The sequence below is a fragment of the Electrophorus electricus genome, chromosome 3 (genome assembly GCF_041902795.1).
Source record: "Electrophorus electricus isolate QZ-2024a chromosome 3, ASM4190279v1, whole genome shotgun sequence".
Classification (NCBI taxonomy): domain Eukaryota; kingdom Metazoa; phylum Chordata; class Actinopteri; order Gymnotiformes; family Gymnotidae; genus Electrophorus; species Electrophorus electricus.
This window is the reverse complement of record NC_137499.1, coordinates 26744811-26761083: the sequence shown is the minus strand read 5'-3', so window position 1 is coordinate 26761083 and position 16273 is coordinate 26744811. Positions and strand designations below refer to the sequence as shown.

The 16273-nt window shown below is 41.3% G+C and overlaps 3 protein-coding genes across 6 annotated transcripts; 1 reads left to right on the top strand and 2 right to left on the bottom strand.

The window, feature by feature from the left end:
- Nucleotides 1–202: 202 nt before the first annotated feature.
- On the bottom strand, nucleotides 203–5817 carry faf2 (Fas associated factor family member 2). Of its 2 annotated transcripts, none has more exons than XM_027014444.3 (11): nucleotides 5664–5817; nucleotides 4634–4702; nucleotides 4360–4494; nucleotides 4175–4251; nucleotides 3920–4058; nucleotides 3345–3430; nucleotides 3166–3257; nucleotides 1958–2135; nucleotides 1482–1653; nucleotides 1088–1231; nucleotides 203–931 (listed from the first exon to the last, which is right to left on the bottom strand). In XM_027014444.3, the coding sequence occupies exons 1-11, from the start codon at nucleotides 5724–5726 to the stop codon at nucleotides 749–751; spliced, it is 1338 nt and encodes a 445-aa protein (XP_026870245.1). In that variant the 5' UTR covers nucleotides 5727–5817; the 3' UTR covers nucleotides 203–748. The 2 variants fall into 2 exon arrangements, with proteins under 2 accessions (XP_026870245.1, XP_081566991.1); XM_081710865.1 differs by lacking the exon at nucleotides 5664–5817 and adding an exon at nucleotides 5243–5300.
- Nucleotides 5818–7489: 1672 nt separating this feature from the next.
- Nucleotides 7490–9892, top strand: higd2a (HIG1 hypoxia inducible domain family, member 2A). The gene is made up of 2 exons (XM_027014402.2): nucleotides 7490–7763; nucleotides 9530–9892. Exons 1-2 carry the CDS (start codon nucleotides 7505–7507, stop codon nucleotides 9694–9696), a joined length of 426 nt encoding a protein of 141 aa, XP_026870203.2. The 5' UTR covers nucleotides 7490–7504; the 3' UTR covers nucleotides 9697–9892.
- Nucleotides 9893–10208: 316 nt separating this feature from the next.
- Nucleotides 10209–16131, bottom strand: cltb (clathrin, light chain B). Of its 3 annotated transcripts, none has more exons than XM_027014412.3 (6): nucleotides 15592–16131; nucleotides 14828–14877; nucleotides 14598–14715; nucleotides 13679–13790; nucleotides 12035–12088; nucleotides 10209–11497 (listed from the first exon to the last, which is right to left on the bottom strand). In XM_027014412.3, the coding sequence occupies exons 1-6, from the start codon at nucleotides 15773–15775 to the stop codon at nucleotides 11326–11328; spliced, it is 690 nt and encodes a 229-aa protein (XP_026870213.1). In that variant the 5' UTR covers nucleotides 15776–16131; the 3' UTR covers nucleotides 10209–11325. The 3 variants fall into 3 exon arrangements, with proteins under 3 accessions (XP_026870213.1, XP_026870214.1, XP_026870215.1); XM_027014413.3 differs by lacking the exon at nucleotides 12035–12088 and adding an exon at nucleotides 13268–13288 and having other exon boundaries at nucleotides 15592–16121; XM_027014414.3 differs by lacking the exon at nucleotides 12035–12088 and having other exon boundaries at nucleotides 15592–16119.
- Between the last annotated feature and the right edge of the window lie 142 nt (nucleotides 16132–16273).

Here is a 16273-nt window from a genome sequence, read left to right as displayed (position 1 = left end):
TTGACACTTGATGTCTCCCACAGGTATGCTATGAAATGAATATTTTAACCCATAATTTAGTATAATATTTTTATTGTTTCCACATACCTACAAAAATATTAAAATTGACATGGCTTTTAAGGTTAGCAGTGTCAGCAGCAGCCTGCAATGGAAAGGTTACCAAGAGCTTGAACTAGAATATTATCAAAGTCAAACCACAACAACATTTTAAAATGTTTAATTTAGAACTGCAAAATTACATCTTTTACACGACCAGCCCAGTCAGATGGAAGATGGTCAAAATAGGCATTTACGAATTACCACAGGCACACTATGGGCAGACTTTACTACTCTAGATACCGAGCCACGCAGGAGTGGCTTTTATCCCCCCAGATGAACTCAGTTTGTCATATGCTCAAAACAGCCCGTCATACTTGTATCAACCTTCATTTGGTCACTGTATGACATTTATTAGATGGTCAACTTTGCATAAAAAAAAAAAAAAAAGGAAAGTATTTGTACTGTATTCAGGCTTGTCCTTAAATATCCATTATATTTACAGGGGCCGTTCGCCTTTCGCATGGTTTAAATAAAATGTTACTTGTGTGGATGGTGGGTCAGATCCTTAATTTAATCCAATGAGATTTCAGTGATCCCTTGTAGAGAGAGTGGCCATGTGGGGGAGGAACCAAAATGGGGGAGGGGCATTCGGAGGGATGAGTGGAGTTGTATGTGAAGAGGGAGGAGCAGTAGGAGCTATAGCTTAATGTCAATCGTCCGTGAGGTCCTGCACAAATAGGACCTGGGAGCAGCTCAGGCCAGCCTCCTTCAGTGTGGGCGGGTTTGGCTGCTCGTGGGTGGGCAAGCATGGAAGCACTCGCCGTGGGAAGTTTGCCACTATTTGGAATTTTTCGGGGGTCTCCTTCAAAGAAAACAAGAAGTCGTATATGACCTAAAAGAAAGGGAAGACGAGGAGAGCGAGTCAGAAAAAAAGGCAGGCTTTCCTTGAGGCTCAGGCTTCCTCACATGGGTTACACCTGCGGGGTTAGAAATGACACGGTTCACCAACACGAATAAAGGCGAGATGCTCGCGGAAGAGCGGCCTTACCACCAAGGACTGAGAGAAGAGGAACCGGCGTTCCACGCGCGTGTCATTGGGCAGTTTGAACACTATTTTGACGCTGTCCGGGTCATCCACAGGTGGCTCGGGGGGGAGGCACTCAGACTTGCGCTCCTTCTCCTCCTCTAGGGTCTGTAAACACACAAACACCAGGCAACCGTCATCACAGCTCTCCCACGCAGAGGCCAAAGTTCACGACTACAGATAAATCCTCGCTTGAACCAGTGCCCCAAATGGTTGCTGATGCTGCGATGAGGACCATCAGCCACAGTTTGACCCAGATTGGGGCCTCGTGATCCCTAGCTGTTATTGCCAGGTCAGTAGACTGCTTTGAGTGTGAACAGCCTTGAGCGTGGCTGCGTGTGGGTGTGTGCATGCTGACCCTGCGCCTCTTCTCCTCAGCCAGCACGCTCTGGCGTGCTGCCTCCTCTTCCAGTCTCCTCTGCTCCTGCTCCTCCCGCCGACGCCGCTCCTTCTCCTGGTCGGCCCGCAAGGACGCCAGGTACGCCTCGTCCTGCTGCTGCCTCAGAGCCTGTGTCTGGTTCCTCTCCTCCCTGACACACACAGTTGGTATTGCAAAAAATCCCCAAAGCCAACTGAGTTCACAAAAGTGTTTATTTAAAAACACACACTTTATTGACACTTCTTTGCATGTCTTGCCCAAAGTAATTTTAACAAAGATTTCATTTGATTTCTGTTTTTTCTATTGTGAAGTAATGTGACTGTACCTTTCACTAAAAAAAAATGTTAAATGAGCAAAAATAAAACAAGACAGGCATCATCTTGTTTACAGTATGCTGCAGGCATCAGTGACTAGAGCTTCTGTTTTGGGGATTAGAGTTTTATCCTACGCCTCACCTCTCCAGCCGCTCGGACATCAGATAGGTCTGGTTGGCCTCCATGATGAAGGTGAGCTGGTTGACGAGGTCCTCAGGCTGGATCAGCCCCTCCAACCTTCCCACCACTGTCATCTTACGGTCCTTCAGCATGATCATGGCCAGGAAGGGATACGTGTTCTCCCGCAAGGCCTGAGACACTGAATGTAATGCTACAGTCAGGTCCTGTGTTCTTTAGGTTTTGCCCAAACAACCATTGTTTAATGCGTTGGTGTTTTCCGAAAACCCCAGTTCAAAAGGACATTCTGAAACACTTGTAAACTTGGGAGGTTGTTATTAAAAGCAGTTACTTCTTAGTTCCCGTCATCAAAATGAACAACTCCAAAGGGTTGAGGAAATGATACAGCAAGCCCGTTTCTATGAACAGATGTATTGTGTATGTTTTCTGTCAAAGCCATTATGGTCACAATACTGTTCTGTTGTCAAAGCAGTTTTGTGTTGACACATTTGGGCCTGTAGAGGTTATGTTGTACCCTTCTGGTTTAGGCTATGGGAGCACCAATATTCTTGCAGCTGTACAACCTAGCCAGTAAAACTTAGGTTTGGCTACTACTACACATACAGAACATGAAAATACACACACACAGGAATATAAGCTCCAAATGGTGATGTCATTGCTGTCATGAATAAGCATGTTTTATGGCATGCAGTGGGCACCAACAAAATACAGGACAAGGCAGAAAATAGTAAACAATCGTTTGGTTTGAACCAATGACAGACAGCCCTTTAAACTTCCACGTCACACCATCTACATGAGTTAGTTTTCTGGGTTTATACTATTCTGCACACTATGTGGCACCCTTAACACACAAGCTGTTGTGTTTCTACTGTGGTGCTGATTTGCAACATCTAGTTTCATCTAGTCATTAATCTGAGACACTCCCCAGGCTGATCCAAGTATTCATTCTCTCTTAGACTTTTAAAATGACCATAGGCCCGACACATTTGCATGTTTCATAGACGTAGCAGAACTGTGCTTTTGCTGCAGACAGATGGTGTCAGTGACCAATTTAATGTTCAGCACGCATGTATTTGCAAGAAGCCCTGACAGGGCATCTTAGGACTACTTATGAGCTTTGTAATGGGCACGCTCATTTCGCTCCGAGTCTAAGCCTCTGTAAAATAAGAGGTTTTACACAACAGAACTGAAGTGGATGGTGCAACACGTACCCCGGTATCCTTCCGGCTTGGTAGTGGAGCATGCCCAGAAGAGCATTCTTGTGTTAATGAAGTTGACCACCTCTTCAGTGCATAACGTGCTTCTGAGGGAAGATTAGACAAAAGGAAGGTCGTGAGGACATGCTGCAAGTGTGAATGAATAATTCCAGACCAGAGGAGGTCCAGCCTACCTGCAAAACTCATCTGTGTCCTGGTGGTCATCGCTGTGAAGGTAAACTAACAGGTAGCGGAGTTCTCGTTTGGCATCATTCAGAGCCTGTAAGCAGCAGGGCAAATGTCAGAGTTTATTTCTTTTACAATCTTACAAAAGTACATATCAAAGGTAGAGGTCCCCAACCCTGCACCTGGAGATCTGCCTTCCTGCCACATCCAACACACCTGATCCTGCTAATATAAGGGCTCTTAAAACCTGAGTGGCTGGAACACAGCTGGTGACCACTGGTCTGGGTTTTTAAAACTTCAAACTGTTTAAACACAGAACACTTGCTTTTACCACTTACCAACCCTTCATTTAATGATTTTACACTGTAAGCAAGTCCATGAGAGCCCTTACATAATCATATAGTCGAAGTTAGAGCCTGTTCATATTCTGTCTAAACTCAGGGAGTGGAAATTGCATAGCAAAATTTACCTAGCAGTGAACATAGCAAAACTAACCTTGTCCACTCTGTTTAATACAAAAACACACAGTAATGGAAAACGTTATGACCAGCATCACACAGGCAGTAAATGAGGCAGGAGTGACCTGACTGTATGTTCCTTGGTAAAGTACAGGATGTGAGCGTCCATACTGTTCTTCAAAACTATGAATGAAAGCCACGACATCTCCAACAGGATCTGTTACACGGCCCCGTGGGTCTGGCCTTATGAATCTCAGGGCGATCCTGGTTAATGAAGACCAGACAGTGTGAGCAAGGATAAAGAGCTCACATGGAAACATTGTGCATTTTTATTTCAACAGATACAGTAGTTTTAGAAAGTTATATTAATGTATTATTACCTGAATATGTCCAGAAGTGTGTAATAGGTAAACCTGAATGGTAGCATTATCAAATAATAACTCCAACCTAATAACCCCTGAAAATGCAAGCAGAAAATAAAAATGTATATGTTTGACACTAAGAACTGTTTGACACTGCTTACATAAAGAACACTACTGGCACTACAGACAGGCAAAACACTTACCCTAGGCTGTGGCCTTGGTACAATATAACTATACACTCTGTGGTCTGCTGTGTTGACCTGTAAGGGTCTGGACGGAGGCGGGTTAAACACGCTCGGAACGCCTTCTTGCTCATTTAGTCTGTCTTGTACTGCAGCCTGCAAAACAAATACAAAAAAAAACAAAAAAACAAACAAAAAAAAACACTCAAGGTTCTCTATAACTGGATATGAAGCGATTCACAGGACCTGCAGTACTTCTCTAAATAAGTTACTTCGGTCATTCAGCTGCTCTCACCTCGATGTTCCAGTTGTGCTGTTCTAACGTGCGGCGACATTGGTCCATTGACTCCAGTCCTGTCAGGTCCTGGCAGAATGAGTACATTCTTTAATATTATTATACCACAAATTGGACTCTTATGCTGTAAAGGTTTGGGGATCAGCTGGTTAGGAACAATAATCCTTCAGGAAATTATGGAACACTGAAAAGCTATTACATAACGTGCTTAGACAATCATGTGTTTAAAAATTTATATATATTTATATATATATATATATATATATATATATATATATATATATATATATATATATATATATATATATATATATATGAATATGAATTTTATATAGAGCATGTAATAAATGATAAACACTGACAAGTAACTATATTTTGACTAGTTGTAAGCCAAAAATAAGAATCCAAGCGAGCTGGTCATCAATCTAGATGCCTAGCTTTAGTCCACTCATGACAATTAACTATAATTATAAGTAACACAGCTAGTTAGCACACATTCGCGAGGATACGTAGATATTTTACAGTTAGGAAGACAGTTAATCAGGTTTCATAGCAAGCAAACAGTAAGTTTATTTCCATATAACCAAACAGAAGGCCAAAAATACTTACATGCTGAGTAACTAGCTAGCTAGGTTAGCTAGCTAACAAAGTTGATGGCAACTGACATCTGCTAATAAAATAATGGCGCTCAACATCTATAGTATATAGACTTTTATTAGAACGTTATTCTAGTTAAAATGCTTCACAAACAAAGTGTTTCATCTCATAAATATGGAGAACATCCAACAACCTGCTTAACAACCACAGCAAGCTAGACAACCAGCTACGCTGACGGCAGCAAGCCCACCTCGGGTAACGTCAGTGAGCTAGCTGGCTAGCTATTAGCACAGATAAGTGGACAACATAACATCATTTCCAAACGAATAAACTCACTTGGATACGTTGAATACCTACTATAGAAAAACGGTTACATTTTACGTCAACCACGACGAGTAAACGTTGTTAAACATGAACATAAATGTAATGCTACCTGAAACTGAAGGAGTTTCTCAGTTTGAGCCTGAGATAATTCCTGCTCCTCTGGCGCCGCCATCTTACATCGCCAATCCCTAACGAAACGTGCTGACGTTTAAACCAAAGGCACGTTTTCTCAAATGTAATACGCCGCCTTCGTTTTACGTGTGGCGCCCCCCACTGTCTCGGAGGACCTGCCTGCACTGAAAGGGGTCCAATCAGCACGAAAATTTGTCTTTGAGGTTAATCTAATTCAGGAACTAGGACAACTGAAAAAAATGCCTGTTGTTGGAATTTGCCACTTTCATATTAGAAGTATGTATAGGCCTAGTTATATGCTGGCTAGCAAACGGTCATAAAACATTTACCTTCATATAACATGGTTTTAATAAAGTGATTAGGTTTGGGCAAGAAAAGCAGCGTGATGGAGAGAGTGCCAGCTATAAATATTGGTAGATGGGGTGAAACGCAAAAATTGAGCTTGCTTGTGGACGTAGATAAAAAACTACAGGTCCCACAGTGTATTAGGCTGACGACACTGGAGCCAGACATGGTGCTGTACTCTGAGAATAAACTGGTAGTTTACTTCATCATGCAGCGGATTAAGCTTTTGAAAGGAAAAAGATGACATATACTGACTTGGTGGATGAGGTGAGAGAACGCAGGTGGCAGGCATATATAACACCGGTAGAGACAGGTGTTAGGGGATTTGTAGCAAAATCTGCCACGTCATTGCTTGTGCAATAACATCATTGTAAATTATAAGTAGCTGTGAAGGAGTTATCAGAAGTAACTGAAAGGGATAGTCAGTGGTTGTGGATTAGGAGAGCTCAGAATAGTTGTGGTATTGCCCAATAAAGGTTGCGTGGTTAAGGCTTTTGTGTTGTTGTGTAAAGTGGTAGATACAGATAGAACTGGTGGCATGGAACAGACATTACCGGTGCCAGCTGTAGTCACTGTGGAGGCCAGGATGGATCGGTTATGTTTGAGAAGGCTTGCTGATATAATAGGTAAAACCCATGATTAACTGGTGACACTGAGTATGCAGTAACGGTACCAGTGGGGCTGGATATATGGCCTTAGTCACTGGGAAGGCCATCAAGGACTTTTTGGGTTGTGCTTCAAGAGGTGTGGCTTTGTTTAAAGTGAGCTTGGAGTGGGGGTGAGGCTGGGACCAGACCTCACTGTTGAGCCTCCTGGAGGTGTTGTGGGCTTAATAAATGAAATGCCGAAGAAGGGAGGTGTCTACCTGATGACCCCTGAGAAGTGCTTGATGTTTAGTGTATTTGTGTTTCTTTTCCCAGTTAATGTAGTTATGTTCCTGGCTTTTGTTTGCTTCAAAAATGCTGTGGTGATACTACTCTCTGGGCCACCGTAGGACTAGCTTAAATGATGAAACCACCTAGTTAGCTACATCACTATGGAATGGAATGGTAAAATATATTTATTTTCTTACTCCTTGTACCCCCTATCTTCACAAAACAGCCTAAATGTCCGTACTGTGGAGCAAATACTATTAGCTCAAATTGGCAACTGTGACCTGACCTTCTGAACCACTGCATGTACTGCACTAAATATCAAATGCATACTGCTCCCTATCTTTCCATGTGGCATGATGTATGTATGTACACAAATCGATGTGTAAGTGATATCACAAAGTAGACTGATTTTTCTTTTTCAACAGACACATCCCTTGTAAATTGGCCAAAAAGGTCAATGGTGAATAGTGACAAGTAAAAAAAATTATTATTGAGTTAAATGTTCAATATAACAAAAATTCGTTCAATCAACCTTCAAGCAAATGAAAAAGCATTACACTGGCCGTGGTGATAAGATTAAGTGTCACTAGGCGGCAGTATGTTGGAACTGCAGCCGCCGAAGCTGATGAGCGCGACGAGGAAGTGCAAAGAGCTACACAAGTTATCGATGATGGCAGCTACGTCCACCCCGGTTGATCATACTAAAGACACAAGTACCACATCGTCCACAGCCATTGCCGTTGACCTTTCTGCACCCCCAGCAATTGAGGGTTTCACTCCATTGCCACGGCCCAAAGAAGAGGCCTTTAAGGACAAATTTGTACGGAAGACAAAAGAAAACCCGTTTGTTCCTATTGGTGAGTTATGCAAACTACATACACGTTATCTAGTTAGCTAGGTTAGCTAACCGTTTGCTAAACTTGCTATTGCTCAACTCTTGATTTGAATTTGTTGTAAGATATTTTTTGAGAGGTAGGCATTCACTCTAAAGGTTCACATATTGACGTGCATTTCTTCTTGAGTGGCTGGCACAAAAATGTTTGACCTTTAGTAGTATCCAATATGACTTCGTTAGGTTGAATGTGCCCTCAGGGCTTTTGATGAGAGAACGTTAGTAGACGGAATCTCAAAAACATTTCGCACTTCAGACATTAGCGTTACTGTCCTACAAATCTTTCCTCTCATATATGTATTCTATGCAGCAACCATGTTGCTGTTCATAAAAGAGAATGGTTTGATAAAGAAGCTATTTATATAACAGATAATGTAAAGTAATGGAGAATTTTGATTACGAGTTCATAAAAAACTCAATATTTTATTGGAAGTTCACGAGATTTGTATAAAAAAGATCTCAAAGATTAGACATACCGTACGTTATAAGAGCTCATTGTAGTGATCGCCCGTCAATTACAGAATTTGGGGCTCTTGCTAGTATAGATTTGTTCAATAGGAAATGTAATAATCAACCTATCAGAGAAAGCATAACAAAAGATCATCGCTGCTCCATGAGTGCGACTTGTAGATGAAAAAGGTCATTTCCTTTGCTTTCTGTGGATGTTGTTGAATGTAAGCAAATATGTGCTCCTTAATAAAGTTGCTCACATTTAACAGTACATAAATGTTATCCCTGCCCTGCCTAAAACATTTAAATCTGGCATTTGTCCGTAGTGTACTTTTTGTAAATTGGAATGGGTATCTCCTGTCTAGTGACTTTATAAAAGTTATTTAAAAAATCAGTCATGGGGTGGGTTGCAGGGACTTGGGTGTTCACAAATCCCACCTAAACCCTAACAAGAATTTGTCTCCAAACCTTTGCTTGTCCCCTGACACAGAAGAATTCTTTGAATTCCGTGCAAAAATATGCAGTTATGTTGTCCATCATTCACCTAAAAAACAATTCAAACTGCCATCTTGTTCAAAAACAGCACTTTGCTTGTCTTGTAGCAATGGGAGTGTTTTTTGTTTATTTGTTTGTTTTATTTAGAGTAAAGTTGCAAGATCTCTCCCTCTGTCAGGTCTCTTGCAGTGTGTGCTACAAGTTGTTTTTTCAGGCATGAACTAGTTGAGGCTCCACTGACCCCAGTGTCAACTTTGAATAAAAACTGACTTTACTTCTGAATTTTATCATATAGCAGCTTGTTTCTACAAGAGAACAAATGATCCCCCTAAGATGTGACTTGAAGGAAACTCAGAAATGTCTGAAGAAGAAAGTGTTCCAATAATCCTAATGCATTGAGTAGGTTTGCCAGGGTTGTAAAAGTGGTTTGTGCATTTACTGTCAATGGATATGATCACACGAGGTGATGAATATGCATGTTGCCTTCAAGGCTTTCATATAATTTTTTTCTTTTTAAAAATTATAGGTGCTGCATCAATTATTCCACTTCTTATATACTGTAACAAATACCAGACCAAAGCTGAACTAGAAATGCTAACTTGCCATATTTCACTATACATTGCAGATAGCTGGAGCAACACTGCGATAAAGACTGAATGTGTCCTAAAACGGCAAGATCCTTAAGATTAGCCTACTATTAGATCAAAAATGGCATGTTCCTTTCAGCTTTAAGTTATGACCTCACATTTGAGTTATTACCTGCCCTTTCTTTCTGTGGCTCTCTAGGCTGCTTGGGGACCGCTGGGGTGTTGATGTATGGTCTCAGAGCCTTCAAGCAGGGGAAGACACGCCAGTCACAGCTACTCATGCGGACACGCATCTTTGCGCAAGGATTTACAGTCGTCGCTATTATAGTGGGTGTGGCTGCAGCGGCCATGAAACCCAAGCCATAGAGGAGGGGGAGGGAGCCCCCCACCAAACCCCCTGCCTCCTTTATTTTTATGCAGTAAGGTGTGACTGGTGCTTTATTTTCCTTCTATATATTGCTTTTTGCCTCATGTATGAATTTGTACACTTCAGAAAGTACAATGTAAAGTATAATATATGGTGTCTGAGAATTATGTAATATTAAACTTATTTAACCCCCCACCCCAGGTATTGTTTGGTACTTTAGAACAAATCTGAAATAACATTTAAAAAGCTTTTTTCAAAAACTCTGCTTTCCTGTGCGGATCTTAAGACAGCCCACATCCTCCTTAGTAGGTCAGGAAATTGGGGCATAAAAGCAGAGGGCATTCCTGGCTGTTTCTAATAACAATCATGGTCTTCCATCTCCTGAAAGTGAGAAACAGCCCTTTGTTTATCAACAACATAAAACTTGATGACTGCAGACAGATTGAGCCTAAGTGGTGAGTTTCATCTTTTAACTGCTTTTGCTGAGGAATTTAAATCAGAAAACAACCTGTGTCTGTAAAATTGTCCCAAGGGTTGTTTGTGTTTTTATTTTTATTTAGAGCAAAGACATAGATGGACTCTTTGGCAGCCAGTCAAACACAATCTGTCATACAACAACAGAATTGGTTAATTGAAAGGCAAGTAACAGTATTTAATCTGTCATCAAGAAAGGCCTCGAAGCTGTAAGATATAGAGTGACTAATAGTGAAGGTAAATATCAGTAACACTAACATGCCAAACTATGTTCATGTTAAAGAATCAGATGAAATGCTGATTATTAAACCTGGTCAAACCTGCTACAGCTCAGAGACAATCAATATACAGTAGGTTTAATGGCAGAAACAAGACCACCAATAAATAAGCAATTAACATTCTGAAATAATCTGTTAACTTGGAAATGGCTATTAATGAGACTAATTAATAGCCATTTCCAAATTAACAGATATGAAATATCTGCGACATGCGTTCTGGAAATGACTGGGCAAGAAAGCAAGCCCCATCAGATTTCTGAATGTAATATGCTGCGCAATTGTCATGCCAGCCCAGAATGCTAATCAGAAGCCAACACGGGAAAGAGCAACAGCGTTTCTAGTTTTGGAATGGAGACAGGCTTTACAATAGATGTGAAGGGTTCCAAATCTTGGATTTTGTAACAGACACGAGAAGCAAAAGGATCTCCTGTAACAGAAGGTTGCGTTAAGTTTTGGCAGGACTCCGGTGAATGAACATGATCTGATTATATGATCGTTCACATGCTGGCGAAATGGAGACATAATGCTCTATGGCACATGACTAAAAATGACAGTTTATCTGCCACACCACCTGGATATTAAAATAAGGGCAAACCACTGCACTTGCCACAGTCTTGGCTACAGATTTTCTTAAACCGCTCTACTTCTCTAGGTTGGAGGCATGAATAGCTCCTATACCTTAAAAACAGGCAAACGTGGAGAAAGGGAAAAGGCATTTTTCATTCGCTTCCAATATGATGGGGGGGGGGGGGGGGGAAATGGTGTGAACAGGCCAGAAGTTTAAATCACACGCCATCTCTAAAACTGTTAAAAAGTAAAAGCCAAAACCGTTAGTGTACTAAAATAAAGTGCGAGAGGGAGCGGTGGTGTAGGGCCTTAGCGAACCAGCGGTGTCTGTTTCAGGGAGATGAGGACGGAGCGCATTCGCGACACGTCTTTTGTCTGGCGGCTGGTCTTGGGGTTGAAGTCGCACAGTCGGGCCACCTTCTCCCATTCGGAGCCGGGGCTGTTGTCATCGCACTCCTTCAGGAAGGCGTCCTCTGACGCTCTGTGGAGGCAGACACGTGGAGATGTCAGGACAGAGAACGAGGAGCCTCTCACAGGTAGTACTGGACACATGCCATGCCAAAGGGAACCATGAGATGGAATGGGAAAGCAGATCCTTTCAAAGCATTTGATCATAAGTAACTCTCAGTAGTGGTGGTGGTGTGCGGGGGGGGGGGGGGATAAACAAAGAATAAACATAAAAGAAATTAATGATAAATAACTTACAATCCCTCTCAAAGGACTACAAATCACTTATAATAACCAATAAACCTGCAGATGCAGACATGCACATTCAGAACAGACAACATCCTCAATATGTTGTGGCTACAAAGGAAAGAATCTGCAAGAGGACATCACACTCAGCAATCTGACACTAGCAAAGACAGAGAACAGCAGTATCATCCCATCACTACACATGTGTTCCTCTAGGTCCCCTGAGTCTCGAGCACTATATCTGATCAAGAGGAGTGGGCGTGTGATGTCATTTTGCTGATTTGTCCTTTGTTAAGGTTTAAGGATAATGTGACTGTAGACATACACAAAGCCTATCACATCAGAGTTGGGCTGTTTGTAGAAAGCCTTATCAGCAATCCTAGTGTGCAAGTTGGTGGAAGAGAGAAAGAAGACAGAAATGCAAGAGAGAGAGAGAGAGGGGTGGGGGGAGAGAGTCAGTCTTACACAAGCTACACACAAACAAGGTGTTAGAGAGCCATCAGAAACTTTCTCATGACACCAAGAAGACTGTGATGGTGAGACTGTAAGAAATTATTAAAAGGCCAAGTTGTATATTTTAATTAGAACATTCACAGCATTACACGTTAGTAATGAAAAAAGTATGTACTGAATTCCTTGCATATTATCAGTCTGTAAAATGGTTTTCAGGACACAGATTAAGTTTAGAAACAGACTAAGTTACTGTTATTATTACTGTTATAATTACTCTATAACTTTTTAATTTGTACAATGTACTCATATTTCTATTTAAAACTCAGAAAACCCCTAACCAACCATGTACTCCATCATCTATTTCTATCATCTATAAGGTCAAACAATCAAAGGTTACTCTATACTATAATGGCTACTTGTTTGACTTTTTTCCTTTTGTATTGTCCAAATGCAACTAGTTTACATACTATTTATGTAAATTTTATCCATGTCCACTCTCTGTCAACTTACCAGAGGACACAGAGTTCTGCGTTTGCTTATTTTTTCTTCGTTTTTCTTTTCATGTTTTTCCTCACCTCGTTTTCTCACATATCCCCCTTAGCTTAATCAAACAGGGATTTGGCCTTGGTCATGTGCCTTATGCAAACCTGATTCATAAACTTATCCAGCGCTGGTACAGATCCAAGTTTTTAAGTTTTTGCATCTATCTGAGAAGCACACTCGATTTCAGCTTAGCCTGTCCTAAATCAAGCTTTAAACTAGCCTGACATGGAGACAAACGTTTGCCAAAATTGTAAGTGCTTTCTGAAGTAGAGGATTGTTATATGCCAAATATGCCTGATCCGGGAATCTTTGCCCGATATAGTGATCTTCAAGAAAACTTGTGTCCAAAAAACCAAATGTTGAAACCAAGGGACTCTTAACCCTATTTAGCAGGTATACACGTTTGCCTAATAATATGGTAGACATTATAACCTTGTAAACAAGATGGGTGTCTAATAAATAGCAACCAGGGAATCTGATATAAAACAAGGTTTTTTAGACAGTCTTCTCTGCGTGCATGCAACTCTGCAGTAAACACACATCGATAGTCGGAATCTGATACCGTGCAAGACTTGGATACAGTCTGTTGAAAGGTATGAAAGAAGGATGACGTTAGTACTCAAGAAAAAGAACCAGAATGGTTTACGCTAACTACACAGTTGAACGGTTTATTCTTATAACCTTAGTTACATAGTCCTTTTATGACACACATATTACAGCATAACATTTAAGCTATGGCCCGACATCTACTGTTGGCTACATTCAGCTCTGTCACTGGGGATGCAAGCCTCCAATACTAGTTGGAAGTCTTGGCTTCAGGGACTATAATATTTAACTTGATTAAACACTATATGATGATGAGCCAGTGATTTATAGGAACGGGGTGGGGGCAGATTTACATTTCAGGTATTTATTTAATTTAATTTGATTCTCTCATATGGTAAACTGTGATCAAGCAGCTGGGGAGAAATACCTGTTGTTGACTTTGTTCTTCTCCATTTGTTCTTGCTGGTGCAGGTGCCAGTCCTCCAGTTCCTTCTTCGCTTTCTCCTTCCACTCAGCCTCTGCTGCCTTTGATGCAGAGTCTGCGGACCAAAACCCCAGCTCAAGACCTGCCCTACTGATGTGGATCTGAAGTATCTCAACAGTCATGATCTTATAGGTATACAGTCATAAGAGAAGCTCCCAGAAAGGTGTTTTAGATGTTATTGCCTGCGTAGACTGACTCTGTGCATAGCATTTTTATGAACCCAACAAGAGATAAACCAGGAGAGGAAAGGACCGGAAATATAGTTTGTTGTGGTGATAAATGCCAGTCAACGACTTCGTGAATAATTAAATAATTATACGATCTTACTGCAAAGTTTAGGGTAATCTAATCTTCAGGTGATGCATTAGGCTATAATTTTTGCAGCTTCTTGAAAAACCTGGTAAGATTAGGAATGTAAATCAGGACTAAAGCTAAACTCGCAATATCTCCAAGAAGGTGGCTGGACACCTTTGCTGGAATTTTTGTCTTCAGCCTTTTGTCTTCAGCCAAATCTGTTTGGTTTTTTTTTCAAAACATGACAGGAAGAGTTGCTGTAACCATAAAGGTATTGTATCTGGTGATATGGTACAGGTGTATAACCTTTGTGAGATTTTATATATAGACAAAGTGGAAACACACACAGACACACACACACACACACACACATCATTATCTTGTTCCGTCAATAATTACAACATATATGCAAAACCTGTTCTCTTGTAAAATCTTTACAGCTGAACACCTACAATAAACCAATGACCAGTATCACCACCCAGATGTACACTATAAACTGGTACTTTTACTTTTTGCCTTTTCAGATAAACCTGGCAGTCTTAGATTAATCTAAATGGTGTGCTAATACCTAATCGCTCCAGCCGTTCCTTCTGTTCCTCACGCCACTTGCGCAGACTTTCAGGCTCCTGTCTCTGCTGGTCGACCTGGGCAATGGCTGCATAGCCGTCTGTTATGCCGTTGGAGTCCTGACAAAATCTCATGCTGTTACTGAAGCACTTTTGGTGATCAGCTGCCAGAGTGCGGCTTACGAAGAATTACATGTACCGTGTATGTACTGGTCTATTAAATATCACCTACCTGAAACATGTCTCCGTTTACGGCTGTGGCGGGCGTTCCTCCAAATGCATCTGTTTCATAAAAATAAGTGACGAATCGAAAATTCTCAGTTTCTAGCTACTGTTGTTGAGCAATAGTTTCTTGTTTTACAACTCGAGCACTAACTACAGGTATAGTTGGAATGCAGCAAATCTCGTTCAGGAGTAATACTTGCTTATAAGCAGACGAATACGGTGATGTTAGCTGGCTTTACCTATGTGAAAGCAGGACTTTAACAGCAGGTATAAAGGACTGCAGCTGTCTTAACTAGCTAGGAGAGCTAATTAGACGAAACATGGAACCTAGTTAGGCTAGCTACTGATCTACATCAGTAAAGCAGTAAAACCCACCTGAAAAAACAAGTATTTCAGGTAGGTTTTACTGCTTTACTGATGTAGATAATTAACAGCAGACAATTCCGTAGTTGGCGTGTATATGGAAACGTTAGTTTACAGGCTAGCTAGATAGTCAGGCGACCAACCGCGCGTTTATAGGTGGTTACAGCTATACTACTGATGTGAAGGATGTTAGCTGCGCTGGCTAACAAGTTCAATTGAAATGGCCACCACGTCATTAAAAATAAACATTTCCAGCTCGCAAAAGCTCAGAAAATGCTGCAGCTTAACTTTATTTATTCATTGCTGAATGGGAACCCTTGTTAAGATAATTCCAGAAAGCCAACTAGCAAGCAACCAAAATTACAACAAGCCAGCCAGCTAAGCTAGCTAACGTCTGAGGAGACCTACCTTCGAGGGACTGAGAAGACAAATGCGGCTGTGGGGCTTCTTCGAGAGCCCCGAAACCATCGTCGTCGTCGTCGTTCTCAATAACGGCTATCTCGCTCTCCTGTTGAGCCAAGAAAGCTGCCGCTGGGTCTTCTTCTGCCTGAACTCCGTTGTCAAAGGTGGGGAACCCAAAGGCGTCAGCCATTTTCAACAAAGTAACACCTGCTTCCGACACCTCGCTCTGAGCTACACAATTTACTCCAGCTGTTTTGTTTGGGGGTTGTTGGTTCTTTTGCTAAGAAAACTAGCTTGCTAACACACCTCAGAATGTGAAGTAACCTACTAAATAAAACCGCTCTTATTTGTATAGGTCAAACCCAGGTTCAGAAGCAGCAGATCGGCACTTCGTTCCAAAAAGCAAACAACGAGTGCTAGCTAACCTGCGGTGCCAAAGGACCTCGGTTTAGAACTCGGGTTGAAACCTGGGAAACAATTTAACTCAAGAGCGGCGATATGGTGACATCTACCGGAACTTGGTGGATCTACAAGTTATTATGAACGTTTTTAACCAAGACTATCATAATGAGATTGTATGTTAAGATACTGTATTAATAGTAGCTGATTTCTTTATCTGTTTGATTGTAAACAAATAATGCGATTAAATAATTGTAAACATCGTTTTACTTGATTGTTTGTTCTTGTT

Excerpts from the sequence above, each read along its gene's own strand:
- faf2 (XM_027014444.3), bottom strand. The coding sequence starts at position 5,726 with ATGGCGGCGCCAGAGGAGCAGGAATTATCTCAGGCTCAAACTGAGAAA. Across the intron at positions 1,654-1,957 it reads ATGTCCGAGCGGCTGGAGAG|GGAGGAGAGGAACCAGACAC; the intron begins GTGAGGCGTAGG and ends TGTGTGTGTCAG. Across the intron at positions 932-1,087 it reads TCTTCTCTCAGTCCTTGGTG|GTCATATACGACTTCTTGTT; the intron begins GTAAGGCCGCTC and ends CCTTTCTTTTAG.
- higd2a (XM_027014402.2), top strand. The coding sequence starts at position 7,505 with ATGTTGGAACTGCAGCCGCCGAAGCTGATGAGCGCGACGAGGAAGTGC. Across the intron at positions 7,764-9,529 it reads AAACCCGTTTGTTCCTATTG|GCTGCTTGGGGACCGCTGGG; the intron begins GTGAGTTATGCA and ends GTGGCTCTCTAG.
- cltb (XM_027014412.3), bottom strand. The coding sequence starts at position 15,775 with ATGGCTGACGCCTTTGGGTTCCCCACCTTTGACAACGGAGTTCAGGCA. Across the intron at positions 14,878-15,591 it reads GTCTTCTCAGTCCCTCGAAG|ATGCATTTGGAGGAACGCCC; the intron begins GTAGGTCTCCTC and ends TTTATGAAACAG. Across the intron at positions 11,498-12,034 it reads TCTGATGTGATAGGCTTTGT|AGCGTCAGAGGACGCCTTCC; the intron begins GTATGTCTACAG and ends CTGCCTCCACAG.